This window comes from Pseudomassariella vexata (genome assembly GCF_002105095.1).
Source record: "Pseudomassariella vexata strain CBS 129021 chromosome Unknown BCR38scaffold_6, whole genome shotgun sequence".
NCBI classification, from domain to species: domain Eukaryota; kingdom Fungi; phylum Ascomycota; class Sordariomycetes; order Amphisphaeriales; family Pseudomassariaceae; genus Pseudomassariella; species Pseudomassariella vexata.
Genome location: NW_024467961.1, coordinates 666,222 through 694,032, shown reverse-complemented (window position 1 = coordinate 694,032; position 27,811 = coordinate 666,222). Strand labels below are relative to the sequence as shown.

The 27,811-nt window shown below is 51.5% G+C and overlaps 6 protein-coding genes across 6 annotated transcripts; 3 read left to right on the top strand and 3 right to left on the bottom strand.

Annotated features, from left to right (window-relative positions):
- Nucleotides 1–9,968: 9,968 nt before the first annotated feature.
- On the bottom strand, nucleotides 9,969–14,443 carry BCR38DRAFT_457244 (exocyst complex protein exo70; the record flags this gene model as incomplete). Its single annotated transcript, XM_040862017.1, has 8 exons — nucleotides 9,969–11,644; nucleotides 11,710–11,965; nucleotides 12,700–13,108; nucleotides 13,178–13,336; nucleotides 13,456–13,550; nucleotides 13,602–13,951; nucleotides 14,005–14,173; nucleotides 14,303–14,443. 8 exons carry the CDS (start codon nucleotides 14,441–14,443, stop codon nucleotides 9,969–9,971), a joined length of 3,255 nt encoding a protein of 1,084 aa, XP_040716114.1.
- Nucleotides 14,444–17,949: 3,506 nt separating this feature from the next.
- Nucleotides 17,950–19,817, top strand: BCR38DRAFT_473953 (uncharacterized protein). The gene is made up of 4 exons (XM_040862952.1): nucleotides 17,950–18,665; nucleotides 18,782–18,878; nucleotides 19,110–19,145; nucleotides 19,326–19,817. Exons 1-4 carry the CDS (start codon nucleotides 18,346–18,348, stop codon nucleotides 19,707–19,709), a joined length of 837 nt encoding a protein of 278 aa, XP_040716113.1. The 5' UTR covers nucleotides 17,950–18,345; the 3' UTR covers nucleotides 19,710–19,817.
- Nucleotides 19,818–20,098: 281 nt separating this feature from the next.
- Nucleotides 20,099–23,051, bottom strand: BCR38DRAFT_431437 (voltage gated chloride channel). The gene is made up of 3 exons (XM_040860103.1): nucleotides 22,635–23,051; nucleotides 22,550–22,565; nucleotides 20,099–22,490 (listed from the first exon to the last, which is right to left on the bottom strand). The coding sequence occupies exons 1-3, from the start codon at nucleotides 22,803–22,805 to the stop codon at nucleotides 20,164–20,166; spliced, it is 2,514 nt and encodes an 837-aa protein (XP_040716112.1). The 5' UTR covers nucleotides 22,806–23,051; the 3' UTR covers nucleotides 20,099–20,163.
- A 528-nt stretch (nucleotides 23,052–23,579) lies between these two features.
- Nucleotides 23,580–24,349, top strand: BCR38DRAFT_484433 (histone-fold-containing protein; the record flags this gene model as incomplete). The annotated part of the gene is made up of 4 exons (XM_040863751.1): nucleotides 23,580–23,643; nucleotides 23,705–23,790; nucleotides 23,853–23,943; nucleotides 24,000–24,349. 4 exons carry the CDS (start codon nucleotides 23,580–23,582, stop codon nucleotides 24,347–24,349), a joined length of 591 nt encoding a protein of 196 aa, XP_040716111.1.
- Nucleotides 24,350–24,548: 199 nt separating this feature from the next.
- On the bottom strand, nucleotides 24,549–25,506 carry BCR38DRAFT_484432 (leucine-rich repeat-domain-containing protein; the record flags this gene model as incomplete). Its single annotated transcript, XM_040863750.1, has 4 exons — nucleotides 24,549–24,905; nucleotides 24,982–25,242; nucleotides 25,307–25,347; nucleotides 25,428–25,506. The coding sequence occupies 4 exons, from the start codon at nucleotides 25,504–25,506 to the stop codon at nucleotides 24,549–24,551; spliced, it is 738 nt and encodes a 245-aa protein (XP_040716110.1).
- A 930-nt stretch (nucleotides 25,507–26,436) lies between these two features.
- BCR38DRAFT_465550 (Alpha/Beta hydrolase protein) lies at nucleotides 26,437–27,721 on the top strand (the record flags this gene model as incomplete). The annotated part of the gene is made up of 1 exon (XM_040862705.1): nucleotides 26,437–27,721. Exon 1 carries the CDS (start codon nucleotides 26,504–26,506, stop codon nucleotides 27,719–27,721), a length of 1,218 nt encoding a protein of 405 aa, XP_040716109.1. The 5' UTR covers nucleotides 26,437–26,503.
- Nucleotides 27,722–27,811: the final 90 nt, after the last annotated feature.

Sequence of the window (27,811 nt, the reverse complement as noted above, 5' to 3'; positions counted from 1 at the left end):
ACTGCAGTGTAATTGTCGCATGTCGAAGAATCTCTCGCAGGTTTCACACTCGAATTCTGACCAGTGCCTACGAGCATTCATGTGCTGCTCGACTTCACGCTGGCTGTTGAAGTACCGCTCACATATGTCGCACTCGAAGAGAGGGATGTCGTGGCTCGTGGCTCGTGGCATTGAGAGGCTTCTTGTGGGAGTAGAAGCTGTTAAACCAGCCACCGCAGGTATCGCACATGAGGAAAGACCCCATCTGTAGGAGTGCATCTGATGGGCACCCGGGAATTAGCTGGATCATATACCGGTTCACAGAACTGATTCAACGAAGAGATTGGGATTTGGACGAGACGATTTCCAAAATTTAGGTTTCCCAGAACGGATGATGACTTCAGGGTGGACGACGCCGCTGCCCCCAAACCAGACTGCATTGCATCTTCTCAAACTGAACCTCTTCTAAGTCACGCAAACTTTAGAACTCAAAATAGGAAGACAACAACCAACTGTAGTCGTCCACGACAAACGCCACATATTGTGAACGGTTGGCCTCACTCCAATCCTCTCATCGAGATAAAGCGCTCTTTCCGCTGTTTCACAGGACACCCTGCTTCGATTTGACTAATGCTCGAAGTTTGAAGCGCCTGGATTCTATAACAAATGGTGAATAAATGGCTCAATTGAAGCAATACGTCTAGAAAAATACTTGGATGTTTGGGGCATGACAATTAAGTACGCATTGATGGGCACCAGGAATGCAGTTCTGTCTGATCTATGATATATAAGATACAAGTTGGATGGCCATGCTTCCCATTTTCTTATTCGAAGGTGAGGCAATATTAATCCTCCATTGCCGCTTTTTCATGTGCTGTTATAGCAGGTATTCTCAGGAGGTGGCGTGAATTATATGCCAATGGCAACTGACTGTACGTGGATAGAACCAAGAGTCAAACAAGTAGGGCTGTCACCAGAGGGACAGGCTAGGCAGAGCATCGTTTCTCGCAGGCAACATCTCAGTCAGAGGCTCCGTAGACGGAAGGAAAGCTCAGCGTCGTTCGACGAAGAACAGCACACGGTGCAGCTCGGTGGACTCTTGATGACTGCCGTCTCCATCGTAATGGAATAGACTTGCACTCAGGGCCTTGGAAACCATGAAAGTACAAGAGCAGCGTCGACGACATGTGGTATGTTATCGAATAGCCCCACGTGCACTGATGATGTCGTAAAAAGATGGAGCCCTTGCGATGTTAGGCCTGTAAGTTGAGCTAAGAGAAAAAACATAATTTCAACGACAAAACCTCCTTGCCTTCAACCATTCCAACTACACCAATAAGAAGCTGAATAGAGGCTGCAGCATCCATACTTTTATGCAGGGGACTGGACTTACACCAAATATCATTAACCCTGGCGGATGCATTGCCAGTGACATCCGTCGATAAAAAAGCTCGGTGGGACCACAGATGCACCCATCTCAACCGATTCCTTGAGCCAAGGGTGGTCTCATTCGCATCCACCTCCTACCCAAAGGCAGCGTTGCAAGCTAGACAGCACCGTATCAACTCCATATATCCGGGCCTCTCTGATCAACTGTGGTCGTCACGGATTTATCCTCTCCTATGGAAGGCAAGCTCGTGCGTGGGCAACGGGTACGACGGAATCCCTTACCCAGTGTTGCTTCGCAGCGTTACTTCCCGGTGCAAGGTCGTGGGGGGTTGCATACTAAAGGACGCTCAGGGGGACGGTTAGTATTGAATGGGGAATAACAGGAGAAGCAAGCAGATTATAGAGTTCCCGTCGTCGCTCAACGCGGCAAATATTATAATAATTGCTCTTCCTACTGGATCAAAAAAAGCTTTGTCCTTGCTTGTAAACATGACTGCCGGAGGCATGGGATCTCCATCCCACACTAATTTGTGGATTATACCATTGGATCGCCACGAGCGGGAGAGCTTATTGCTCGCTTGCGGGAGGGTGGGCCGATAGAGACAGCCAACGGCCTCTCCCCTCTCCTTCCCTGTCTCCTTGATACTGATCTCCAGATCATACAGTTGGTCGCCTTGTCGTCGGGTACATAAGTGGAGTCCATATGGTGGTGAGCGGCGGGTGGTCACTATGGGCAATCGGATAATGCCTCGGTTGAAGACGTGCCCTATCAGGGGACGACACGATGGCGGTGAGTAGTTCTAAGACGAAGCTTCGAGAAGCCATTTCTTGGGACTGAGATGCACCTGTCGAAGCTGGTCGTAGATGGGGACAATGCACATTTTTCGATATCTGCTGTTGAGGCGTGTGGACCTTCCAGTCACGGCCCAGACAGAACGCCGTCTTGTGATAAGAACGTTACAACATATGCCGCCGTGTCAGATCTTCCTCCAGAGGATTGGACGGGTTGTAACGTCCCGTTGACGTACCGTTACTATGTTATGGGGCACTGGATTGAGATGGTTCTATTATGATGTCACGGAACGGCACGGAAAAATGGGTGCCGTTGGTGAGAGAAGTTTCATCTCTTGGCAGCATTTGGGGGCCCCAATTGACATTGAAGAACTTTATGCTGTGGGAAATTCACCTGCTCTGAAAGGGCAGGGAAGTACTGCCTCGAGGATCAACGCGCCAGATAGACATTGGACCTGGGATCCTATTCCATGGGTGGCTGTGAGCAAGGAATATTCTTTGATATGAGAAGGGCTTATTCTTTGTGCTGTCAAGAATACTAATACTGTATTCAGGGTCAGAACAACTAGTCCGAACTGCCGTAATTTGACCCGACCTCTCCAGTGGCTACATGTATTGTCGGACCCCAAATTTGAAGACCCACAATCATGGTCTGTCACAAACCTACGAAGGTCGATGTCTCCATGCTTATCGACCAACGTCTATTGTGCCTGGGGTGGGAAACTAGGTCCGGCCATGCGAGAGTACTTAATTACTCTATTAGGAGAGTCGCTGGGTGTCACATGTGACGCCATCCCGAAAGCCATGACAGTAGGGAGAAGTTCGGGGAGACGCTCCACAGTATTGGCTTCTCTGAAACAACGGCGACTACTGAAGACTTGGGATGAACACTACCCAGCACCCCTCGAGCGGGGCCGTTGTGGGAGACTCGGAGAACTGTTAAAGTAGGCTCATGCCATTGTAGTCGGACGATCTTGCGTCAAGACTCACGACTAAGTTTGATGTTGAGTTGAGTTCCTCAAGTTAAGCCGAGTACCATCAACACGCGGTATGCCAATCTTAGGCGACAACCTGTGTCAACTAACGGACACCCGGAGATTTATCAGAGTCAGTTAGCTTTTACGTGTCAGCAGTAACAGTACAATCGTGCGTTGTGAGTAGTTTTGACTTGACCCTGTTGGATGGACCGTGTCCGCAGAGGGTCCGCCGGTGCAGGGTCCAGTGGATTTGGCCGTGCCACTACATGACATCTGAATTCAGTTGCATCGTTGGTGTCCACCTCGAAAGTTTTGATCCGCGCAATTGGAAATCCTGGGCATTGGGTAGCTGTTGGCAGAGGGCTTGGTGTCCGCTTCCGCTTCGGGAAGGAGGCTCAAATGGTAGCCAAACGACGAGCAACGCCAGATTACGCAAGAGATACGACAAGTCATGAGGTCTCCTGACATCAGATTAGCATATGCAAGGAGATCGGAGTGCGATTACTTACATACGGCAAGCCAGAGGTGCAGTGCAGATGGTGAGGCAAGGTATCAACCAAGGCATTAAACAAGGCAAAGCGGCAGCAGTCAAGCTGCAAGTAGGGCTTAACGGGGCTCGTCAGCCCAACCACGGCTAATGGCTTGGGAAATGCCGGCCAAGCAGCAATTTTTATCTCGGCTCAAAATTCCAACTAACGTATCAAACAATGGATACTGTCGAAGCGACGATTCATTGCTGTGATGACACTGCATATAGCAATGGCGAGTCGCGATGATGCGCCATGGTTCACGATGCATGATGGTCCGTCCAATGAATACCTCGCAACTTGGTGGGAAAAGCGATTTCTCTTGGCTTGCCGGATGGCACTGTTCCTCTGGAAAGACCCAATCTGGCATTCCATCAATGTTCACCGCCTCGAAAAACGATTGTGTTGACTCCCTGGCATCGGCTGTAAGTGGACCTTCAGAATTTGGTAATGCCTCTGGGCGAAGATAGTTGACTGCGACCCATCGTCCATGACATTGTGGGCAGGCAAGGACAGGCTCGAGATCCAGTTGCACGGGTCTGGGACCTCATCTGCCTTGGAAACGGCCTGAAGATCATGACGGCACACGACCAGTCATCGTCGACTCTCGGGACGAGGAGTCCATCACGAGTCCCAAATGCTTGCGCAATTGTGCTGATCTCAGTGTTTTGAGGTCAATCAATTCCTGTTTCACTCGGTGCCATGTTTCAGGAACTTATGGAACTTGAGAAGACTCTTGTAGAAGTTAGAAACACGGACCAACTGCGCGATCTGCTGCAGCAATGGCAGTCGCCCGAAGAGGAATACCAGATCCGCTCACATTCCCCCCTCCCCCCACTTGGAATTGGAGTTGAGCACCTGCACAAATAAAACTCCACCAGGTTTGGATAATTATCAATCATCGTTGTAATTCCTCATTTTCTCTTATTAACCCCACGTGCACAAGCCTTGGCCGCCTGGCACGCGGCTGGAACGGGACGAACAGCGCCGTCCCGTATTTTATTTTGCTCAATGCGGCGGCGACCATTTTTGACGGCTTAACCACACGGTATGATGAGTCTTCGCTTGACAACCGATTTCGCTGCGAACTTGAATCGCAGTGATGGGGATGGCGGCTTGACATATCCAATCACGTTACGAATCAGCCCCCAGATCCTTCAAGTATGGTGCCATCAAATTTGGGCAAGCAAAGACGGGTTAAGGGAACTCGAGGATTGGTTGGTGCGAGGGAACCGGGCCAAGCCAACTAGAATGAAGATTACCGCCATCGAATATTCCAAAAGGGCAGAGCTTACCATCATCGTGCAGCGGCCGACTGCTGACAATCCCCACTACTCACGTGTTGGTAGTATGTAACGATGCTTCCTGAAGCACCCGAGGAGAGTCCGTCGCAAGGACGAAAGGGAGTCTGTCTGACTGAAATTACCTCGACTGATGACACTCCGCCTGTCGTCTTCTCGCATGCTGATGACCCATCGCCAGTCCTACGATGACTTCCTTCCTTTCGCTTCCCGAGAATGGTGACTCAAGCAGGATCAGCTCAGCTGGCTTTGCTGCGCTTATTGCCAGCTCATCGGCGGCTGCTTCTTGATGGCTCAGTGCATGCATACAGCGAGGTTGCCTTACGGCCGCCTTCTTAGCCTTCAAATTTGAAACCATTCATGAAAGAGTATTCGCACGTCTACTACGTACGCGTCAAGTATTGGTTTCGGACACCCAGTAAATGGTCTACGTTCCTTATTTACAGGGCCCGGCATTGTAGGGTAGGGCAGACGACAAACCCCGCGAGTGTATCGTCCGAATGACAGACAACCCCAAGAACTCCCCAGTCTCTCCAAATTCCCCTTGTACCCATTGACGGCGGCTTCACCGGAATCCTGACTTCTCGATGGGGAGTGCAGCTTGGGGATAGGTTGCACCGTTGCACGCACCTAATAAGGCGGAGTCCTTCTACTCCTGATGAAGCAGGCGGTCGGCCTATCTGCAAGGACAATATCCAACATTGAAAATTGCGCTATGCAGGAGTTTAAGCAACCCTCGTCCAAGACAGGGGCTAAGAACACCAAGAACATCGTCGCTTCTCTCGTACCTGTACACCTGCAACGCGAGCAATATGTCGCATGGATGGCATCACTAATACCTGCAGCCACAACAAACCTCACCTTATTTCCTTCTCCCGCACGTCCTCCACCCTAGTCCAGTGTCTGTTTGGCCACATTTCCCCTCGTCCTGGTCCAAACCCCTCACCCGCGCTCAGCGGTCCCTCCTTTCGACCATTGGTATTAGTGGCAGATTTTTGGGGAAAAAGGCACAAGTCACACAACAAAGGAGAAAGGGATATCTCCAGTCTGATCAGCCCAGCCGTGACTGTGATACATGGTGGCTCCACGTCGTTGTATTTCAATGTCCTGTCTCTCGTGACCCATTCGTTGGTTCCACACCGCATTTCCCCATCGTTGACGCCCGACTTGGTGACATTACCTATCGCATGCCCTGTGCTTGGTGAGATTGCCATTTGTAAGATTTCTCAATTTTTTTTCTTCTCTGCCTCCCAGGCGCCTTGTCCAATCAAAGTTCCGTGCCACGTCTATACGCCTGGCATATAAAGTTGGTCTCATCCCAGAGGCTCTGCCAAAGTTTGGGAAAAGATCGCCAATTCCAACCTTGCGCTCAACACTCAGAATACTTAAACCTTTCATTCCCCCGTCCGGACTTTCCATTGATAGACTCGAGTGATCCAACTTGTTTTTCAAGTCCTGTTATCGAACCACTAGCACTGCGCAGCAACAACGCATATTACCCTCCCACTCTTCAAGTACAGCTCAACTATCAACCACAACAACACTTTCTCTCACAATGTGCGTCAAAGAGCACCAAGAACTTGTCAACCACTGTTGCACTTTCTGCTGCAAAGCCGTTGACTTCGGGACTCATGACTACTGCGGTAGTAATTACGCCTGCCCGAGATGTCCAAACTAAGATGCGTTCGGTGTCAGCTGCAAACCACACGGCAGCTCTAGAACACCGTCTAAGCTGACCGGTTTCACACACGTTGTGGGCGGACAGTTAATTCGTCCTTCACAATACCCACACACTCGAGGAGATACCCGGACGTCATGAGCCAGCCTTTTTCTTCAACAATCGCAGGCAGAGAAGCGCAGGGGAAAACAAAGCCGCAGACGCAGTGCCTCTTCCATCAGCCTGTGTTTCTCTCTTACATGGTCCCCTTGCATCTACCTCATTGACCCTCTGCACTGCACCGCCTGCAAGGCTGACAGAGGCGCACCAAAGAAGTACCAGCCGACGCCTGGTGTTACATTCTGCAGGAGCTGCATCATGCACCGCAAAAGCTATACACAGCGCGGAGACTGGACTGCAGCGACTCGACGCGTAGCACTTATCGCTACCATCGTCTCTCCACCGCCGCCCTTTCTTTCCTCATACTTTGCACCCCAGCCTCATGTATCCATACCTCGTATATCATTCTTTGCATAGTTCAGCAGTGCTGGGATTACTGGGATATTGAATCAAGTTGGACGCTTGGGACTGCCATCAGCGTGGGGACGGCATTCACATTGGCTGCAGGAACGGAGTCATTTTTTTGGCGCGAGGGATCTCCTTTTGGTCTTGTCGGGCTTTCCTTCCTCAACCCCCACACTTGCACCGCTTCTCCGGATCATTTCAGCTCGCCGCTGCGCACCTCGTACTTTGCCGGTCTGTAGCGGGGCTACGGTTATTAGTTTGGGGTTTACAGCGGGCTCGGGATCGGCGGTGTCCGTGTGATTGGAATGCTTTGGCTAGTGACGATTACGATTAGGATGGCAATGGCGAGAATGACGCCAGCTCTCTTGTTTTCTTTTTGAGACTTGGGGATCTCATCATCGGCCGCTCTTGCATTTGTGAAGGGCTTGGGCAATGTATGTGGGCATTGGGGCGTCATGTACAGTGGGATTACCCTTCGAGGGTAGCCTAGAATTCTTATCTTTCCTTGCCCGGCGGAACGGGGGCTACGGATGAGGAAGTTGTCTTGTCAAAATGATACCATTGAACACCGCCATTTGGTCCGTCCGCGTGGTGCCTATCAAAGAAAATGCCCGAATCCATGCTCGGCCTCACTGGGCTGCTCTCCTACCAGTCTCAGCTGTAGGCAGAATACAATCAACGGACGGAAACGCAGCATTATGTCAGCACAATCCGTCGCTCATGCAGGCGTGGTGCACACCTGTGGCAGTGGGACAAGAGCACCGAAGAGATGCACGAGTGGGAGTTGGAAATCGTCCATCGGACAACAACGTATGACGTGTGCAGGCAGATCAACATACCAACGTCAGCACGGAGATATTTACCCTTGCGGACCCCACGTCCAAAGATTATAGAAGACGTTCTGTAGCACCCTGGCAAACACACGCGTCACAAGAGACCTACCACATCAATAGTGTCCCTCCGCATGTCACTCATAAGAATAAGTATGCACTCCTCATTCCCCTTTTCGCTCTGTTGCTGCTATGATCCTGCGCGAGGCCCCCCAGTTGTTCGTCAGATTAGCGTGGTAGCGTGAATCAACACCCCCTGCAACGCCAGATACATGATTAAGTTAGTTCTTTAAGGTGTGCAAAGGGACCAGCATCTCGGTGAGATAAGAGGACCCAGAGTTTGCCCGCGGCCAGCGAGCCCTGCACTTCGAACGCATGCAGGATATGTTGGCAGGCATTTTTGTTGTTTGCAGGACGGACTAAAACCAGCAGGTACTTTGGTAATTATAAGATCGACCGCAGAAAGCCAAGCTGCAGCAATCCTGCATTTGCATGTCTTGGGCAGACGTTAACCAAAAGCTGGGTCGGGGGATTCTTATCTGCACCTTGACTAATGCAACTCGCAAGGCGTACGTGGTTGATCACTAAACCAATATCAGCCTTGGCGTCTGGCCCCCCCCCCTTCTCCAGCCGTGTAAGCGGCTGACTTAGAAGCTGCGAAGATCAACGATGTGGCTACCTAGTATAGTTGAGTGTAAGATGCGAGGGGACCCAATCAGCAATGGAGAGGTATAGCGAGGCTAGGAGACATGGGGCTATACAGACCCCACTGCGACTGATAATAACAAAGGAAGAGACGACCTGTAGATTCAAACCCTGTTGGGGACTGAACCACATATGCGCGCTCCTGCATTATGCCGCGACGTCTCTCGTGGTTGAGGCTCCTACGCTAGAATGCGACTCTACGATTACAAGGCTGTTCGAGGATTGAGTGGGTGGCGTTCGTTCACCTAGGTAGCCAGACCGGGCCCAAGGTCAAGTGAGGGGCAACGGCAACTTGGGGGTGGGACCTGACTGGAGACAGCTCATGCAAGTCGACCAAGTCGTCGACAAGAGCAGACGCCAAACACGGCAATTGGAGGCTTCCTAGCTAGATGCAACTCTAGTTCAGTTGAAACCGGTCTGGGGGCAAAGGCCAAATAATAACCAAACCTCGAAATCAGGCCAGTTTCCAACCATCACAGCAGCATTGCAGGTGGAAATGAGAGTTGTAAGTCTGACCGCAAAGGTCGCAGTATGCATACAGTACATATTATATTATAGCCTTGTATCATCTTCTATCATATCGCACAGCGTCGCGTATGTAAGTAGGTAGAGCTTAGTCCACAAGTACTAGCTCACCAAGTTGATTCCCCCCCGCGCATCTTTCTGCGCAATGATCTATCTTTCGCTGGTTACACCACAGTAAGCCCCTCGACCTTTGGCCTATGACCATGACTCCCGGTTGTCGTCTCCAATGGCCGGTCGGCCCGAAAGTTGGTATCGTTCGAATGCAAAACAGGGTAGCCTCCCGTGTCATCCATTAATACATATGCTGAGACAATAGCCCCCAAAAGTATGTAAGGCAGGGTGCAAGTGCGAAATCCAGTGGCCTGTCCTGGTTCTGACCACGACAATCCATCAAACTCGACAGCAGAATGCACACGCACTCGCGCTATTCGCCGAGTCATTTGTCATGATCTCCGGTACAGAGACTTGTAAGCCTATAATGACTAATCCTTCGTTGTGGCTTGATTCATTGTTTGCTTGCCTGCCGCACGCCTCTCCATGAACATCACCTGCAGCTTTCTGCAGCATACATCAACCCTGCATCGAAAGACTCAAGTTCCTAATGCTCGATTTAAAAAAATGATCTGATGATCGTCGTCAGCCTGCAGCAATAACGTCGCGTTACGTCTGTGCGTGCATGCGACGAACTGCTGTGCCGTATGCCAAGGGGAGAAGGGGAATCGCTTCTGGTTTAGCGAGTACCGACGGAGCCGAAATTCTCATCAAAATAGACTGAGAAAAACTGCCGAAATGGACGACTTGTCATACTTGACATACTTGCCTTTCCCCTTGTCGATTTCGTGGTAGCGGTCCCAGAAACGGTTGTACAGGGGCTCGAGCATCTGCTGGCAGTCCTTTCCAAACAACTGTCGGACCTCTCGCTCCATACTGTATGACTTGTGTTTTGCAACGAGGTCATCGAACCCGCTGTTGAATGCCTGGAACTTCCCCTTGATGCTCTCCTTGTCCTTGCTGCTAAGGCTCTTGACGATCGAGGCCGACTCGTTGGATCCGGAGGGCGGCCTTTGTGTCCGGCTGGTGTGGATAACATCAAACAGGTGTATTGACAGCTCCTTGCAGGCATCAGTGTAAAGGGCCGTGGCCTTCTTACGCCAAGTGTCCAGGACGCCGAGTCTGCCCTCCAAAAGTGGCGCCAGATCGGAATCTCGGACCATGCGTTCGATGATGGTAACACTGTTGGCGATGAAGACCCCAACGACAGATTTCCCCTTCAGCAGCATCCTTGCTTTCTGGTCAAGGGCCAAGAGCAGGGCGTCGATTGTATCTGTACAATAGTGCGCGAAGATCTCCTTACCGTCTGCGCCGGGATCGAACGATGCAAGGCTCGGAATGGTGTCCAAACTACGGTTTGCGGCCGCTACCGATTTCCATCCTCCGTCGCCGAGCGATATCATGATCATCGAGATTGGCCGCAGAAACTCTACCATTGTCTGCAAGCGTTGCATCGTCTCGGAAACAACAGGTATTGGGGCTCCGTCCGGCGGAAGGGTCTGCAGTAATCCCACCTTGCGCTTGGTGTCGTCGAGCAACTCGGCCAGTGATATCTTGGCCGTCTCGCGAACAGGTTTCAAGGCAGCCGCCAGCGTACCCTTGAGCTCACCTGTCCGCTCTTCGACCCTGTTGGCTAGGTTAGACATGATTTCCGTCACCTCATATGCGAGGTAGCAGTCTGTGTTCAAATGTGATTTGATGTGATTGTTGAGCTCCCGTATGGTGCGGGCGAGTTCCGCCAGCGGAGCTTGACAGGTCAACTGCAATACGGCCCCCCAGTCCTGTCTCATGAATATGCTGCAGATGTTCTCATACTCAGCAACACACGAGCCCTCTATGGCTTGGGCGTACATGCCAATTCCATTTGTGCCTGATCGGTAAATGGCATCCGGGCTCTTCTTCTTGGCCGTGTTGACACTAGCATAGGCAAGGTTGACCAGCGTTTGAGACAAGTATGGGCCACGCACTTCGGCGTAGATCTTGACTAGAGGGTTCTCTGACATGGAATTCCCCGCCACGTACGAGTTCATCAAGCTCAACCGGGCGATCTTGTCCTGAGATATGAGGGGGAATGGTTTGTCCTTGGTAATGAAATTCAGCGGCTCAACCGATCGCGGTGTCTCTCCTCTCAACAACTTGTCGAAATGATTCTCAAGTTGGGTGTTGCCCGACTTGATCAGGCGCTGGAGATCGGCCATGGTCTGTTGGTTCGCCCGCAGATTCGATGTTTGCATGTCCCCGAGAGCTTTGTTTAAACGCTGGATCGAGTTGAGGTAGTTGGACAAGCCGGCCTTGTCTGGGCCTTGGCGGATGATCTGCTCTTCGTCATTCTTGGAATCGGCAGGTTGTCGCAACCGCTCGATGGCAGTGATTACGGCATCTATGTCTATGGAGAGGCGTTTGTCAGCCGCTGCATCGCAACATACCGACGGTATTCTGAGAAACACTCACTGTTTCCTAGTATTTGAAGCTTCTTTGTTTCGCCATTCAGAGGTCCCGACACGTCGCGCACGCTCTTGCCCGTTGCCTCGAGGCGACCAAGACAGGCTTGGATCTTCTTGGTCAATTGGGTAGTCTTCTCCAATCTCGAATTGAGTACATCAACTTCTGCACGCGCTTCCTCGTCCGCGGCATGGCGGCCACTAGCCAGTCCGACAGCCATTGCAGATGTTGAGGTTAGGTGGTTTGAGGGAGAGGGTATGGTCAGCTGGTCAATCCGGTCGGTCGGGCAAGGAGCGGCGTTATGACGGCAGTTTTGACAGGGGGATGGACCTGGGCCTGCGCTGATGTGGCATGTCCACTGCACTAGGGACGCATAAATTGAAGTCTGCTGCAGCCACTAAAAGGCTGGCTTACAATGGATCAGACGGCCAGTGACGTCGAGAAACTGGGGAGCCTCCAACATCCTAAGCCCATTTTTGCACAATTCAAAGAATTTCCCTAGGATGATCCCTTGGGCAATTGTCTATTTGGGATGATGGAAGGATGGGGAATTCGTCTTAATGGTGGAACCAGGGGAATAGACAGTTGCAAATGTCCAGGGCGATCCAAGAGGGGCGAGGGGTCGATTTTCATGTGCAATAACAGATCAGAATCTGATCTAATACAGTATCTCCGGTTTTAGGGGGATAGGGGGACTCATTTCTTGAGAATATTCACTTACTTTGTAAATAACAGTCCACGGGTAATCAAGTTCAAGCTTCGAGTTGGGGCCAAGTTGAAATGTACTACTGTCTAAGCTTCTCAATCCCCACCGTTGTAAACTACAGCCTAGCACATTTTAGAACCCCCAAAATGGCAACGTCAATTCACGTGTTTTCATTAAAACCACCGCGAAGAAAGAAAAGTCCCCCACCACCTCTGCCCCGGCTCAGGCTCCAGCACCGACGCCATTCAGCACAGAGTCTTCTTCTCAAAATACTCGATGACAAGTCGGTTGACCAACTGTCCAATCTTCTCCACCTCTTCCACCGTGGTATTATACGGAGGAGATACGATAATGTGATCGCCATTGATACCATCGATCGTTCCAGACCCGGGGTAGACTGCAATGCCGTAGGGCTCAGTTAGACCGAGTTCTGCAATCTCCATGGCGACATTATCGGTGGCCGGGAATGGTGACTTGGATGATTTATCCTTGACAAACTCGATTCCCCAGAAAAGACCACGCCCGCGGATATTGCCAACATTGGGGTGGCTGCCCAGGAGCTCTTGCAACCGAGCTGAAAGCAGGCTGCCCATGTCACGCACATTTTGCAGCAGTCCTTCTTCTCGGACGATCTTCTGAACTTCCAGAGCAGCCGCGCAGGTAATAGGATGTCCTTGGTAAGTATGCCCATGGACGAAGGCCCTGTTTTGCGTCTAATTGTTAGTGGCCATTTGCAAATGAAGGCCATATCATGGCGAGGTAGGGACTTACGCGGTACCCTGAGAAAGGGCGTCAACGACACGGCGATTCACCAATACCCCCGCGATGGGCTGATACCCGCCACCGAGGCACTTTCCTATGGTCTGTATGTCTGGTACCACGTCTTCTTGTTCCCACGCATGCATAGTGCCTGTACGACCCATTCCCGACCTGCATTGCCCAAGGTCAGTTACTGCCGTGCTTCGAGTAGACCAGAAGCTTTCTTTTCTTTCAATTAGGCATGTCGACTTTAGGAAAGCAAACGTAGCAGGGGCCCGAGAATAGCTTACATGACTTCGTCAAGGATTAGCAAGGCGCCATACTTGTCACACACTGCTCGCATTGCCTTGAAGTAACCGGGAACTGATGGTACGCAGCCAAGTGCCTGTGAGATGCGTCAGATGGAATCAGCAAGGGAACACCGAATATGACCTACAGCGCCCACTACGGGCTCGGCTACAAAGGCACAGACAGTCTCTGGTCCAAGCCTCTGGAACTCCTTATCCAGCTCGTCGACCAACCGGGCCACATATGCCTCGTCGCTCTCGCTGGGATCCTTGTTCCGGTAGGCGAAACAAGGCGAAACCCTCGATATGTTATCCAGCAGCATGGGCTCGAACTTGGCTCGACGAACCACGTGGCCCCCCATCGACAGCGAGCCTAAGGTTGTGCCATGGTACGAGTGGTGTCGGGCGATGAACTTGGATCTTGCCGGTTCTGGGTCCGGGCTCTTCTCAAGGAAGAATTGCCTCGCGAGTTTCATCGCAGCTTCCATCGCCTCGGAACCTAAACAACGCTCAGCCTGTGAGTTCGTATGCTGCACAACGACACGCGCTTACCGGAATTCACAATATACGCGCGTGTCATGTGTCCGTTTGTCGAGTTGGTAAGCTCCTGGCATAGCTCCTCACACACGTCGGTGGTATAGAAGGTACTTGCGCAATAAGATACCTTGTTTAATTGTGCTACGATGGCATCCTTGACTCGGGGGTCGCCATGGCCAATACACTATGAAACACCAATGTCAACGATCGTAGTCTTTGGGATGCGTTGAATTCCCAAAGCCTTGTGGCGAGCTGATACATTCAACAGACGATGACTCGGCAACGGACGTAAACAACTCCGAACTCGACTTACAGCAACTGCAGCACCTCCGGAGGCGTCGAGGATCTGACGGCCATCTTCCAGATACAAGGTGCTACCTTTTCCTCTATACAGCCGGAGGAACTTGTTGTGCAGGTTACGATACAGTACGGCCGATGTTTCGAAGTCTGCCATGGCGTCGAGGGGTTCAAGAGTAGGTATTGCGAGGGATCGGGAGTTCCTTTCTTATCAGCGGAAACCAGTGGGAAGAGAAGAGGGCGCCTCTTTCCGGGCTTATATAAGGAAGGGTATATGCAACACCCCCCTAGCCCATCTGGTCCGAACTCTATTTCCAGGGATTCCCACTCTTCATTCCTAATTCGCCTCGCATTCATTTGGCCGACTATTTGCGCAGTGAAACCTCATAGGTACCTCAACAGGCTGTGCGCATTGCCCGCATTGCTCGCACTGCCCGGTTTGGTGGCTAGGAGCTTCGGCTCGGGACCCTAGAGAGGGTCGCTGCAGATTTGTATACTGAATTGGCAAGCACCCCGAACCGGCAAGAGTGCTGACTCACTGGCTATGGGTGGGTTTACGTGGAGCCATCGCATGGACATACGCAATAAGTGACCTATGGACGAGTTCGGATGCTGCCGCTGGCCACTGCAGGATCTAGTTCCCTACCAGTAAGGGAAAGCGCTGAGCTAACCAACAAGACAACATTTGTTCGATAATCGACTCATGCGGTTGCGGCAAGGGCTGAATTGGCTGAACGAATGCCAGACTCGGCCTGCAACACATTCCAAGGTAACATAGACATTCGTCGATCCCTTCACGAGGTCTTTTACAAGGTCTCTCACAAGATCGGATCGAGTCGAAGGCAATAAAACGCGATGTCTGCAGTACACCGGATCCAACGCTGTGCAATCGTGCTGTGCATCTGGATCCGAATCCGCTTCCATGAAATCGGCGGCATGGCAGTGGTCACGGACAGTAGCACTGGGCTATCGGCATCCCGAGTTCGGCAATGAGTAGTCTGCCTTCTCCATTTATGCCGGAATCCCACGTGTCCGAGCTGATATGGTGGCTGCGATAGGTTTGCATTGAAGAATCTGAGAGACGTTAGGTGCGCTTGGCTAGCCTATTCTATGCTAGCCCTCATACCGGGGAGAGTGGGTCGACTGGTTAATAGGGCTAACCGCTTCCCTGCTCAGACACAACCCCCCAACGGCGACTCCTTCGTCTTTCAAAGCCCGACACGGCCGATAGGAGGAACCTCATTCACATAAATCGACAAGTCACACCTAGGATGCATCGAATCCTCTTCCTAGTACATGGTCTAGAACATATATGCGTGTGCTACTCCGTCAGCTCTTCCAGGGGGTCACACATTCTTTGACAACCGCTTGTTCCATCAGGATCATCACATTTCGGGCATCCCACCTCCTTGGGAAGGCCGCCGCCCACCGAAAAAGCGTTGTGCCGCAACTGTGCCTCAGTCCCGATAGATTAATCATACCGGAGGCTTAGATCATGGTTGGTTCCGATGAAGACGACCAGCAACGCCGCAAAACTACAAAATTGACATCCCCCAAGTCGCTTTATTAGTGGAAAGGATACGCGAAGGATGAATCTACGCCGCTCTTGCTGTGAACATGTAGTGTGCCTTGGCCATGGTTGTCATTGAGATACACAAGGAAAGCATGATTGTAAAAAGAGCTGTCAAACTCGGTTTGGCTGAGAAATCCTTGGAGCTGTGAATGATGGCAAGTGATCCAATCGGGAGCAATCCTGCTATGAGGATCTTTTCAGCTCGAGTGACAACGTTGATCCATTCTCTGCTATACGAGGCGGTGTTGCGTAGGTTTTTCTTCGCCTTCTCCCCTTTGGCCTTACAGCTAGCAAGTTTGCACCAATTCTAACTAGTTGATTTGTTTTCGCCTCACCTGGATTCGTCTTCATCAAAGCCTATGCAATAGCCTCATCAGTTGTTAATAATCCCGGTTCGCCCTCGAGGATTCATTCATGGACCGTAAGTTGACACTGTCTGGATCCGACCAGATCGCGTGGTCCGGTCCTGCCCATGCAAGAGCCAGTCATTGTAATGTCTGGGTAGCTTTGGAGGCTACCAAAACCTGGTTCTCAGTGTACCGCCGGCGGGTTAGTTGACGTATTCAAGGAGTCATCATGAGTTCTCGACTGCGTACTTCCAGAGCTTATCAAGACTAGAAATCATGTTTATGATGGCATATTTGCCAGCCGAGGATGGACACCCTGTTCATGCTGCTTTGGCAGGAAATCCAACAGCCCTGCAACCCTTAGCGGCTCCCAACAATGCCTTTACCAAACCAACCTGTGGTCATGACGTGGGAGAAGTTTACGCGGAGAAAGACCAAATCATTAACATAACTGATGCTGTTTATCAGGGATGATGGTCTCTCGACATGGTTATTGTAGGATCAGACCAACGCTGCCGCGATGCCACCGCGTTGTTGGATAGTGCGTGTCCAGTCGGGAACCTGATCTACCTCGATTTCAGTCCGGAAACCACGCCGCTTGGGGGAATCGACCTCAAACATTATGTCAAGCATCAATCACGGGAGCCACTCGATCTGCATCCGCAGCAGCATCATGCTCCGTGCTCCGTTGGTAATATGGCACCAGACTACACGAGGACCGTTCCCACAATTGGATACAATACCTTGAGCCATGGTTATCCTCGGAGATAGGTGGATCCAAAAACCGATGCCTTCAACCAGATAAAGAGGATGCCGGTGCCGCCAGAGCATCTCGTGATTATTAAAAACGTACAAGAGGGCCACACCAGGTAAGTCAAGTCCTGCTTTGGCCTATCCAAGTAGTAGTGGGCCTAGGCTAACTCGCTCTAAAGAGGAACAGGCATCCGAGAAAGGATGCTTTCAACGGTTAATCGATGACTCAAACCAGTACCAACAGAATGAACAACAGCCGAAAGAGGATCTGTCGATGTGAAAATGAGAGTGAGACAAGGAGAGAAGAGCTAGCTACAAAGACATAGCATCGAGCCACAGATACTGAATCCCCTTTCTTTCACTTCATTTTTAGTTTATGCGATAAGTCGATGATGACAGCATTGCGATACCGCTTAACCATTACCAGAGATGAAAACAACTGCTTACACTCAATTATATTCTGGTACTTGGATACTTCATTACGTACATGACGTGTGTGAGGACTAGCACAGGTTGGGTATGGACACACTCCTTCGCTGTGTTGTACCTCTCAAGGTCCACGGGGGTTCTCTTGGTTATACTTCTGATTTGGCTACAACGGTAATCGGACGAATAGTAAGTTTTTGATTACCAAACCCTGAACGAGTTGGCCCTGATGCCGGCTTGAGCGGAATCCACACATCTCGGTAGAGCGGTTCTTGAATTGGTGCCTATGGATGAACAGATTGAGATGTGACAATTTCAACTGGTCGCTGCTTAATCACAGCATGAATTACCTACAGATAAACAAGAGATTGGCATTGGTCAAATACCAATGGTTTGTTTCACTTGGAGGGAAGTCCAGGCAGCATTGCACGTATGTAAGTATAGGGACTCTGCTGTATCGGGGTGTGTTTTAGGCGGGAAGGCGGGGAGCGGGATGTGGGTCCTGGCAATTAACAGTCGCCATGCAGCCACATGGAAGTTTGGATTCTGCAGGAACAACGAACGACGTCAACAAGCTCCAACTCGTGGCATATGATGAGAATTTGATTTGGCTGCCAGATCATTCACACTGCCCTGTGCTTGTAACCTAACCTGCTGGGCACTAAACACGAAACAACACTACATTGTCGTCCCGTGCTTACCTGCCTACTTGTACACAAACTTGACGAGTCATCCGTCGCCAACACTGACACAGGTGATCGACTTCGCCTAGCCCCGAAGCCCCTGCATCTTCTCACACATCCTTCGCCAAGCTAGAGGGAGACAGTCGCATTATCTTTCTGGCGCCCGTAGATTCACTCGCTTGCTCCCGGACAGCCGTGTGGGCTGTGGGTTGCATTCCGTGCAGTTAAACGCACTCCTAAGCTGAGTAGGATACAAAACCCCATCTACGTGCCCACCATGGCCCGTTCAAAGACGATACAACAAACCCCGCGGGATGGATTCCTTCCGGAACACTCATCGTCAACCGGCCCCAACCCTTCCGCCACTGCTCACCCGACTGAGCTGAGAAAGCGTCTGGTCACCAAGTCAGCCGTGCAACTGAGAGAGAAAATGGACGAATACCGCCCCAGTCTCGACGACTCCCAAGAGCGACTCGTAGCGGACGAAGAAGACGAAGCAGCTCGGGGTCCGGCATCATGGATGAGCCGAAATCAGTGGGTGGTGTTTGCTATCGCCAGCGGTGCCTGCGCTGCTTTTAATGGTGTATTTGCCAAGTTGTAAGTTACATATTTCACACCATCGGACTTTGGATAAATCATCTTGCGCATTCCGCGAAATGCTTGATATCCGACCACCATGCACATCTACAATCAGCAACTCACATGCCTTCCAGAACAACGAATGATCTCACATCGCACCTTTCGCAAGGACTCGCGAGCACTTTTGGACTAGTGGCTTTCGAGAGCGCCATCGAGTTTATTGTCCGTTGCGTAAGTTTTCCCGACACGCCCAACCCCCGGACGAACCTTGTTTTAACGGTCGGGTTGAGACCCCTCTACCCTTACCGGACAACATGAGGCCATTCCAAACGCCGGCGGCGTGGTATCTTTACCGTTACGCACGTGCGGATGCTTTTGCTACCAGTCTCAACACTATTTTAGGAAATGGGAATCTCCGTCGCACATTATCCTTAATCAGAGCTAACTTGCACATAATGCCAGATATTCTTCGGGCTGAACTTGGCTTTCAATGGCGTGGTAAGTTTTTGTCCCTCATTGGTTGAATTGAGTTTTTGATGCCTGCGTCCTTCCTTCGGGACGAACCCTCTTACCCTTCCCGAACTGGCCGAGCTTTCCGGGCACTTCTCTAGGCAACGGTTTCATCTCACAGAACCACCACATGGCTATGGTTCCGCTCGTACTGACAATCTCGTGCAGATGTGGACGCTTTTTACCAAAGCCCTGGCTCGTGGTTACTCCACGACTCAAGTGTCCATCATGAATACGTCGACTAACTTCATGGTCACCGCCCTCTTGGGGTTTATGATTTTCTCCGAGTCGCTTCCGCCCCTGTGGTGGCTGGGCGCCGCCATGCTCGTCGCCGGCAATGTGGTTATCGGTCGCAAGGACGAGGGCAGCCGCTCGGCGGCGGATGACGAAGAGGATGCCATATCCGTAGCGGAGTCGGGTGCTAGTGTGCGCTCGTACAGTGCGGTTCCTATTCCGCAAGTTGATGGTATGCTGCCTGTGGAGAAAGACGACGACGCGGATGAGGATGTGGCATTCATTGGAGATGTGGTCATGGAGCCCGAGGATAGGTGAGGTGATGCAGGATAGAGTATGTTCTGGTTTAAACAACTCTAGACTTGGATACCCATTGAGTTAGTTGGATGATAGACTTCTTATTTGAATTATATCTTTTTTTTGAAATTCGTGAAACGATCAGTAAAAGCCTAGGCCATAGCTTACATATGATACTAGCTACTCTGCAGCAATATTTCGTCAGTGGAACCCTCGTTCCATGGAATTCTGTTATGGATCGTGGAACCGCAGCGGTCAAATACGCGTGGAAAATGGCATGCTCTTCTTCAGAGAAGCAACGTTTCGATATGCATTTGGAGAAATGGTGCCCAAGTCGTTGGCTCACATCGCTCTAAGAACGTGGCTCCCGCCATCACTGGATTCTGGCAAGAATCGCCAAGATGTATAAAGTACGCGATGCATTCATCTTATTCCATAGCCTGAAGAGATAAAACAAGACATGACATGAAATAAGCTATCTATTCTCTAACTCCACACCGCCCTCATCATCCAAGACATCCTCATCCCCATCCATAATCTGTCCCGGCGCCCGTCCCAGAGGCCCCTCTTCCGAGACACTGCCCAACCGAATCCTCCCACCACTTGCACTCAAGACCTTGTCCGAAACCCAGCCAGCGGCTATTAGTATCCAGCCCCAGACCCGTTCGTGTCTCTCATGGATATCACTGTCCTCGCGCGGGTTCTCCGCCGCCTCGACCTTGAACTGGTACTTCAAGCAATCCTTGACCGTGACCAGACCCGCCAGCCGCCCATGTTGCTCAATCAAGATGACGCGGGGGCCAACCTTGCGGAACAGCTCCATGACGGTCTCGAGTGGCAGGCGGGGGTGCACGGTTACGGGGGTGGCGTCGACGTAGCGGCTGAAGTCGACCGACGCCGATGACATACCGAAGTCGGCGTTGCTGAAAGTGACGGTGGGGGTCATGGGGGTTACGGCACCCAGGACGGGAGGGGAGAAGGCGCATTTGGCTTCGGGGGAGATGGTGATCCGGCGCTCGCGGCGGAGACGGTCGATGGCGTAGCGTAGTTCGGTGCGTCCAATGTAGCCAACAAGGACTTTCTTGTGCTGGTCTTCCACGATGGGAAAGCCTTGGTATTTTGGTTGGCTGAGGAGGTCCTCAACAGACTGCAAGGCCATGCCGTGGACGGGGATAGCGACCACATCGTTGGTCATGACGACTTGCACCGGAACACCAAAGTTGTGCTCTTCTTTGTTGTCGAGGTAGGGGAAGCCGCTGAACCAGATCATACGATCTGCGATACCCCCTTTTCCGAAAAGTTCGGAAACAGCCTTTGTGACTCCAACGACAATCATGGTGGGAAGAATGTATGTAAGAGCGCCAGTCAGCTCAAACATGATGACCACCACCGATATCGTGATGTGCATGATTCCACTGAGAGCAGCCGCAGCGCCTAAGAAGGCGTATGTGCCCGGAGTGATACACGGCTCGTCAGGTACGCATGCAGAGAAGAAGACGCTCGTCGGGTTGGCGTCATGGATGGCCTGCACAATGATGCCAACGGTTCGTCCGAAAGATGCGCCAATAGCCATCGACGGGACGAAAATTCCAGCTGGCACTTTGCAGCCGTACGATATGATGACCAACAATACCCTAATCACCGTTGCAACGACTAGTGACATTATATTGGTCCATCGTTTGTCGACGTCGCAAAGACCCTGGTAATCCTCAGCCCCTTCGCATTCCAGAAAAAGAATCTCCATGCTCTCGGTCATGTCAATTCGCAAGAACGCATTCGGGTAGCAGATGATGGCCGTTCCGGCCGCCAACAAAGTCGCTTCCAGGACGGCATACTTGGTCAAGTACTTTTTCCGAAACGCCTGGACCCGAAGGTTCCATTTCATGACAAAAGCGCCGTACAAGCCTCCGAAAATGCCAAGCACAATGTAGAACACGACCTCAAAGAAGTGCCACGACCGGTCGTACTTGACTTGGAACATGACAAGCTGACCTGAACGGAAGGGGTTCATTGCGGCCAGAACGGCAGTGGCCACCAGAGCACAAAAGTAGCTGCGCCACATGGTCTTGAGGGGGAAATAGCTCGACATCTCCTCCAACGAGAATAACACCCCACCTATTGGGCTGCCAAATGCGACCCCAACTCCCGCAGCCGCGCACGCACTGAGAATCTCTCGGGTTTTCGAAGCATTGTACTTGTATTTGTCGAAGAGCCGAGAGATGACATTCCCAGTACACACAGCATAGTGAACGCTGGGCCCTTCTTTACCAACCGACAAGCCCGAGGCGATGGCGAGTGGTAGTGCGATCGACTTGATGATCAGAGTCCAAAGGCCCAGGAACCCCTTCATAACGAAACCTGCAATAATGCACTTGATTTCGGAGATGCCCGATCCAGCCGCATACGGGGCAAAAGACTTGACTAGAGTCGCCGAGGTCAATGCGAAGACAGTGGCAAACAAGATGTAAAGGATATAGTTGAAAGGCTCGAAGCCCGACCAGTGAACCCAATCATCGCAGCCATTATCTTCCCCCCAGCAGCAGAAGTTCTCGTTCAGGTAGAAGGCCGTGGTGCAGTGGCCCAGCTTGATGTCGGATAGCCACTCGGTGATTATATTGAGGAATGCGGCATTCAATCCGATAACGGCGCCGATCAGCGTCACCACGATCCATCCTTGTGCCGCGTCGTAGGATTCCCATAACTTGTACCTCCACGTCACTTGGCCTTCTTTAAAGAGGCCCGCCGTCTTGCGATGTCGTACTTTTCGACGTAAACGTTCTTGCGCGGCATCTTGTACCCAGTCTGCAAAGCCTACATCAGTACTTCGAGGTCAAGGAATGGGCGTACACATCGGCGCAAACCTATCGTGTTGAAGTCCTAGAGTTGGCGTCAGCATCGTACCCGGAAGCTTAACACGGGCTAGGATCAGATGGGTTTGCAACTAACCTCATATCTCTTGATCTCTGCTATTTCCTCCTCAATGCGTTCTACCGCGGGCGCATCGCGGCCCTCGCCTCGTTCGGCTGTAGATACGGCGAACGATAATCTCGAGCTCAGAGAAGGTCGCTGGGATAGTTGCGGGCGCGACACGGAAAAGGAGGTAGTTCGTGAATTCATGGCACAGAGTCGTCGACCATGTTAGCTCGGAATTCGGTACGTCCGGTACGCTTTGTTTGCGCTGGGCTTACTATCGATCATGAACATGGACGACTTCGAAGCGATGCCCTGTCACAAGAGTTCATCTGATGCTGGGGGCTGCAGGTGTCGAGATCTCCCTTGAGGACAGCCGCGACCTACCGTACGTGATCTCATTGGCCGGTACTACTAGAATCTCCATGTACTAGAGTGGATCGGGATCGTCTAAAATCATGCACGGCCCGCAACTTGCTGGGTGAGTTTAATGGAAGTCGCGTCTTTCTAACGTTTTGCACGCGTTAGCATTCCCTGAAGCGCAACTTCATATGCAATTGAACGACATACTGATTGAGGGAAGTCTTAGCCGCAGAGGTGAGTTTTTTATCTTGTCTTACATGTTCTTACTTAGTTAGGGCAATCAATCTATTCTTGGCCTATTCGTTGCTCTCCTTTGGGCGAACGAGTATGTATGAAATCAACCCGGCACCAAGGCTTGCCCTTGCATAATCTAATGACCCCAATAGAATAGAGTCTTAATTGGGAAGAGTCTATTGCCTGTGGATAGATGCGTGACCGTGTTCATCGAAGCCCCGACTAAAACCTCAACAGCAAATTCGGGCAAACTCTCGAGGTCACTTCTCACCGACCCCATCTTCGCCTCCAAACGAGCAACCCACTTGAGCGTTCCCAGAAACATCACATTTCAGCATCACCCCAGCCTCTCAGCCATTCAGTCTTTCATCCACCAGAATCGCCATGCCTTATAATACGACAGCGATTCCTCCTCGCAAGGAAGTGACTGGTCAGACGCAGCTGCCGTGTAAGTCAAATCGATGACAACAATATGTAAAGCCAATACTGACCCTGTAACATGCCTTTAGTATCAAGAGTGAAGAAGATCATTGCGCAAGATCCGGACATCAGCATCTGCTCAAACAATGCTGCATTTGTTATCACCATTGCGACGGTGAGACCCTGCGTCCTACAAACAGCCAGCCGCTCTATCACTACTAATTCATCATCCCACAGGAATTATTTGTCCAACACCTAGCCAAAGAGTGCCTAACCCAAGCAAAGCTGGAACGTAAACCCCGTAGAAACATCCAATACAAGGACGTCGGTAAGTTCCAACCCCACCATACCAAAACCGTCCACGTATCCCTGACATACTGTCAGCGAGTGCAGTGCAGTCGGTGGAGAACCTTGAGTTCCTGGGCGACCTGGTCCCCAAAACGGTTAAGTACAAGGACATCAAGGCGACGGCAGCTGCAAAGCGCGCACAGCTGCGCACCGGTCCCGTGCCCGAAGCCAATGAAGAGGCCCAGCCTGTGTCGAACGGCGGCAAGAAGCACAAGGCGAGCATCAGCCGCTCCAGCTTGAATGGGAGTGCGAACATTGGGTCGCTGCTGGGGGGCAACGGGGCTAGACGCCAGAGTGAGGAAGATGGGATGGAGGATCCGAATGACCAAATCGAGATGGAAATGCGGCAGGCGCGGGGGCAGGATGATGTTGACATGACAGGATAGGTGCGCTGATTCTGGTGTATACACATGACGGAAGTTTCCAGGAAATGGCCGCGTTTGCATTGAAGAATACGATTTTTCTTCACCACTGAGCATTGTAAATTGCCACTACTCAGGGGTATATCCCATACAGCTTTTCTGCGCTACGTGCAAGAATGCCGGACGCCAATTTTTGTGTCTGTTCTTCGTCATACATGGCTTACTACTCCATCTCGTCCACCACGTGGATGCCGGCAGGTACCCGTCCTTCCCTCAGCATGGTCTCTAATCTGGTAATCTCATCCAAGCTCGTGGCCTTCTTGATCATGTCCTGCAACCTTTTCTTCTCCATGTCCGTCAGTTTGATCCTCGACATCCTAGTCGAGAGACCAGTCGAACCGTTGGACGCCGAGGTGTCAAAGGTCTTTGACTTCACGCCCATGATCTTCGACGCCAACTCCGTGGGCTTCTCAGCCGTGCCAAACAATTCGGCCGCCTGTTTCCGCTCGGCGTCCTTCACCTTTTCGTAGTCAAGGAACCGCACGGATGGGCATCTCCAAAGAGTCCAGTACCGGTAGTGCTATCCAAAAGGCTCGTCAGCCTCTCCTCCTCCTCAACCACATAGTAGGTAGCCGGAAAAGGGTTGTTTAACTCACCTCCTTCTTCGTCACCGGATTGTCCCTCAACACCAAGTGCGTCAGCCGCGGGAACGAGCCCAGAGTGTCCAGATCAGCCAGCTCCGTCAGGTTGTTGGACTCGAGCTGCAAGTTGGTGAGGTTGGGGATCGACTTGGCGAGCGTAGGCTGAATCGAGGCGACGCGATTCCGCGCCAGTAGCAGCGTGCGTATTCTCGGCGAAAGCGCGAAGTTGCCCAGAAGCTGGATGTCGTTGTCGACAAGGTCTATCGCATCTTGCGGCTACAAATGCAGAGTCAATATATTGTCACGCGGCACATGGAGGGGGAAGGAGGAAGCTACGTACTCCTGCCACTCCCAGGTTCTCAATGGCGGGTATCCGATGTCCTGTTCACGCCCGGCAAAGGCTCGCTATCAACTCTGCTCTAGATCAAATGAAGTGTAGCATCTGTCCTTTTCGCACGTACCTCGTAGCTCGAGCTCGCGCTCTTTCAGCGCGTTGAGCCATGAGGGGGAGTTCTGGAGGAGCTCGACCGTGAGCCTCATGATGGGTGGGCTGGCGATCTGGCTGGGGTTTACGGGCTTGCTTTTACCTCGACTGGGGCTCGGATTGATCGACGGTTAGGAAACGAAGGCGGCTGTATGAGAGGCGAGGTGGAGCGGCTACGAACGTCGCATGGAGGTTGGTGACGGACGTGGGCGACTCACAAGGCTGAGCCGACCTTCACTGCTTGTTAAAAACTTGATGGGTCCTTTAAGAGGTGGGCCTGGTGGTGGTACTGAAGAACCACGGTTTGGTGCATTTTATTGCTATATGCATCGATCCGACAAACCCGCATCTTGCATCACTTTACCAACCTTATGAACGAAAAAGGTACCTACAGTTCTAAGCATTTATGTCTTCAATTCTTCCACTTGGAGCCAATCATACCTATTAGGGCATATATGTCTCAGTTCAGTTGCAATCGCTGCAACCCGTCTTGTCGGTACCTTAAGCAGCTATCATCACATGTTGTCTTGCTATAGACATGCTGGCTTGTTAACCACTCAATCCCCCCCAATCTATCCAGAACCAGCTATGGAAACGAAGAGTAACCCATCTGCCATGCTGGGTACTTATTGTCAGCAATATAATATGGTATGATTACCAGTTTAGACTATCAGTGGTGTTCAAATTGACTTTGGCCAGCCTGATTTTGTCAGCGGCATGTTGACACTACTACCGCCCGTTGCATCCCACGTCCGTAGTAAGCCCTTCGATGTACAAGTCCACCCATTGACAAATAGCAACCACGTCATTTCGAGACTTACACGTTACACTAACGTCCAACATCCATATGTCTGGTTTTCTGGTTTTGCAGGTAGCCATTACCCCACCCTCAATCGTTGTACCATTACAAGTATACAGTATATATATATGAATATATAAGTAATGGCCAAACTCCTCCCTCTGGCCTGACAGTTAAACTCTGTTTTAACATCCTCCACAACTATCCCGAATATTTCGTATCAGGTGTCTTAAATACGCTACTCCATCATAAAAATGCCTATCCAGCCCTTCAAAATCGACATCCCACAAGCCAAGCTTGACCGGCTCAAGGCCAAACTCGCAGTTGTCGATTTCCCGGACGAGCTTGAAGACGCTGGCTGGGACTACGGCGTGCCGCTCGTAGATATCAAGCGGCTTACCAAGTACTGGCATGATGAGTTCGAGTGGCGCAAGGCCGAAGTAGAATTGAACGAGATGCCCCAATTTACCACCAACATCAAAATCGACGGTTTCGACGCCATCGACCTTCACTTCGTGCACGTCAAAAGTCCAAATCCAGGTGCCATCCCCTTGCTCTTCGCCCACGGATGGCCAGGGAGTTTCTATGAAGTGCAGAAACTTCTCCCGCTCCTCCTTGACGGCGGCAAGGACAACCCGTCTTTCGACGTCGTGGCCCCGTCCATGCCCAACTATGCCTTCTCCTCCCGGGTCAAACAGCAGGGCTTTGGCGCTCGTCAGGTTGCGCAAGTCTACCATAAACTCATGGTCGATGTACTCGGATACTCGGAATTCGTGACACAGGGTGGCGACATCGGCTACTCCGTAACGCGGTTTATCGGTTATCTGTTCCCCGAGAATTGCAAGGCAAGCCATTACAACTGCCAGATAACCGAGGCCCCAAGCGAGTCTCACTTTCCGGAACTCTACAAGATCGACCAAGAGACACCATGCACCGAGGCTGAAATCAAAGGCTTCGAGCGCACGAAGTGGTTCGAGGAGGAGGGTAGGGGCTATTGGCATGAGCACGCCACCAAACCGCAAACTATCGGGTACAGCTTGACGGATTCGCCGGTTGGCTTGCTCGCGTGGATCTATGAGAAGCTGCACGACTGGACTGACGACTACCCCTGGACGGACTACGAGGTCTGCAAGTGGATCAGCATTTACTGGTTCAGCACGCCAGGACCGATGGCGTCCCTGGGCATATACTATGATAGCAAGCACACGACGGATCCCATGAGGAAGACTATTGGGACGATGTACTTGGAGCACGTGAAGATTGGGGCTACTAAGTTCCCCAAGGAGCTGTTTGTCAAGCCGTCGTTGTGGAACAAGACTTTGGGGGATCTCGTGCTCAATAAGGAGAGTGATAGTGGTGGCCATTTTGCTGCCCACGAGAAGCCGGATGTGTTGGCTGGGGATTTGAGGGAGATGTTTGGGAAGAATGGGGGTGCGTATTCGGTCGTGAAAGGCAAGACAGGATTCGCGTAGGCCGTTTGATTTAGATGAAACCGACACGATAGAGCAACATTCTACATTGTCTCCAGATTATTGTGTCTCATGCCCCGGAATGAGTCGGCG

Coding starts and splice junctions, on each gene's coding strand:
- BCR38DRAFT_473953 (XM_040862952.1), top strand. CDS start 18,346: ATGGCCCGTTCAAAGACGATACAACAAACCCCGCGGGATGGATTCCTT. Junction 18,879..19,109: donor TCGAGTTTATTGTCCGTTGC/GTAAGTTTTCCC, acceptor ACATAATGCCAG/ATATTCTTCGGGCTGAACTT. Junction 19,146..19,325: donor ACTTGGCTTTCAATGGCGTG/GTAAGTTTTTGT, acceptor AATCTCGTGCAG/ATGTGGACGCTTTTTACCAA.
- BCR38DRAFT_431437 (XM_040860103.1), bottom strand. CDS start 22,805: ATGAATTCACGAACTACCTCCTTTTCCGTGTCGCGCCCGCAACTATCC.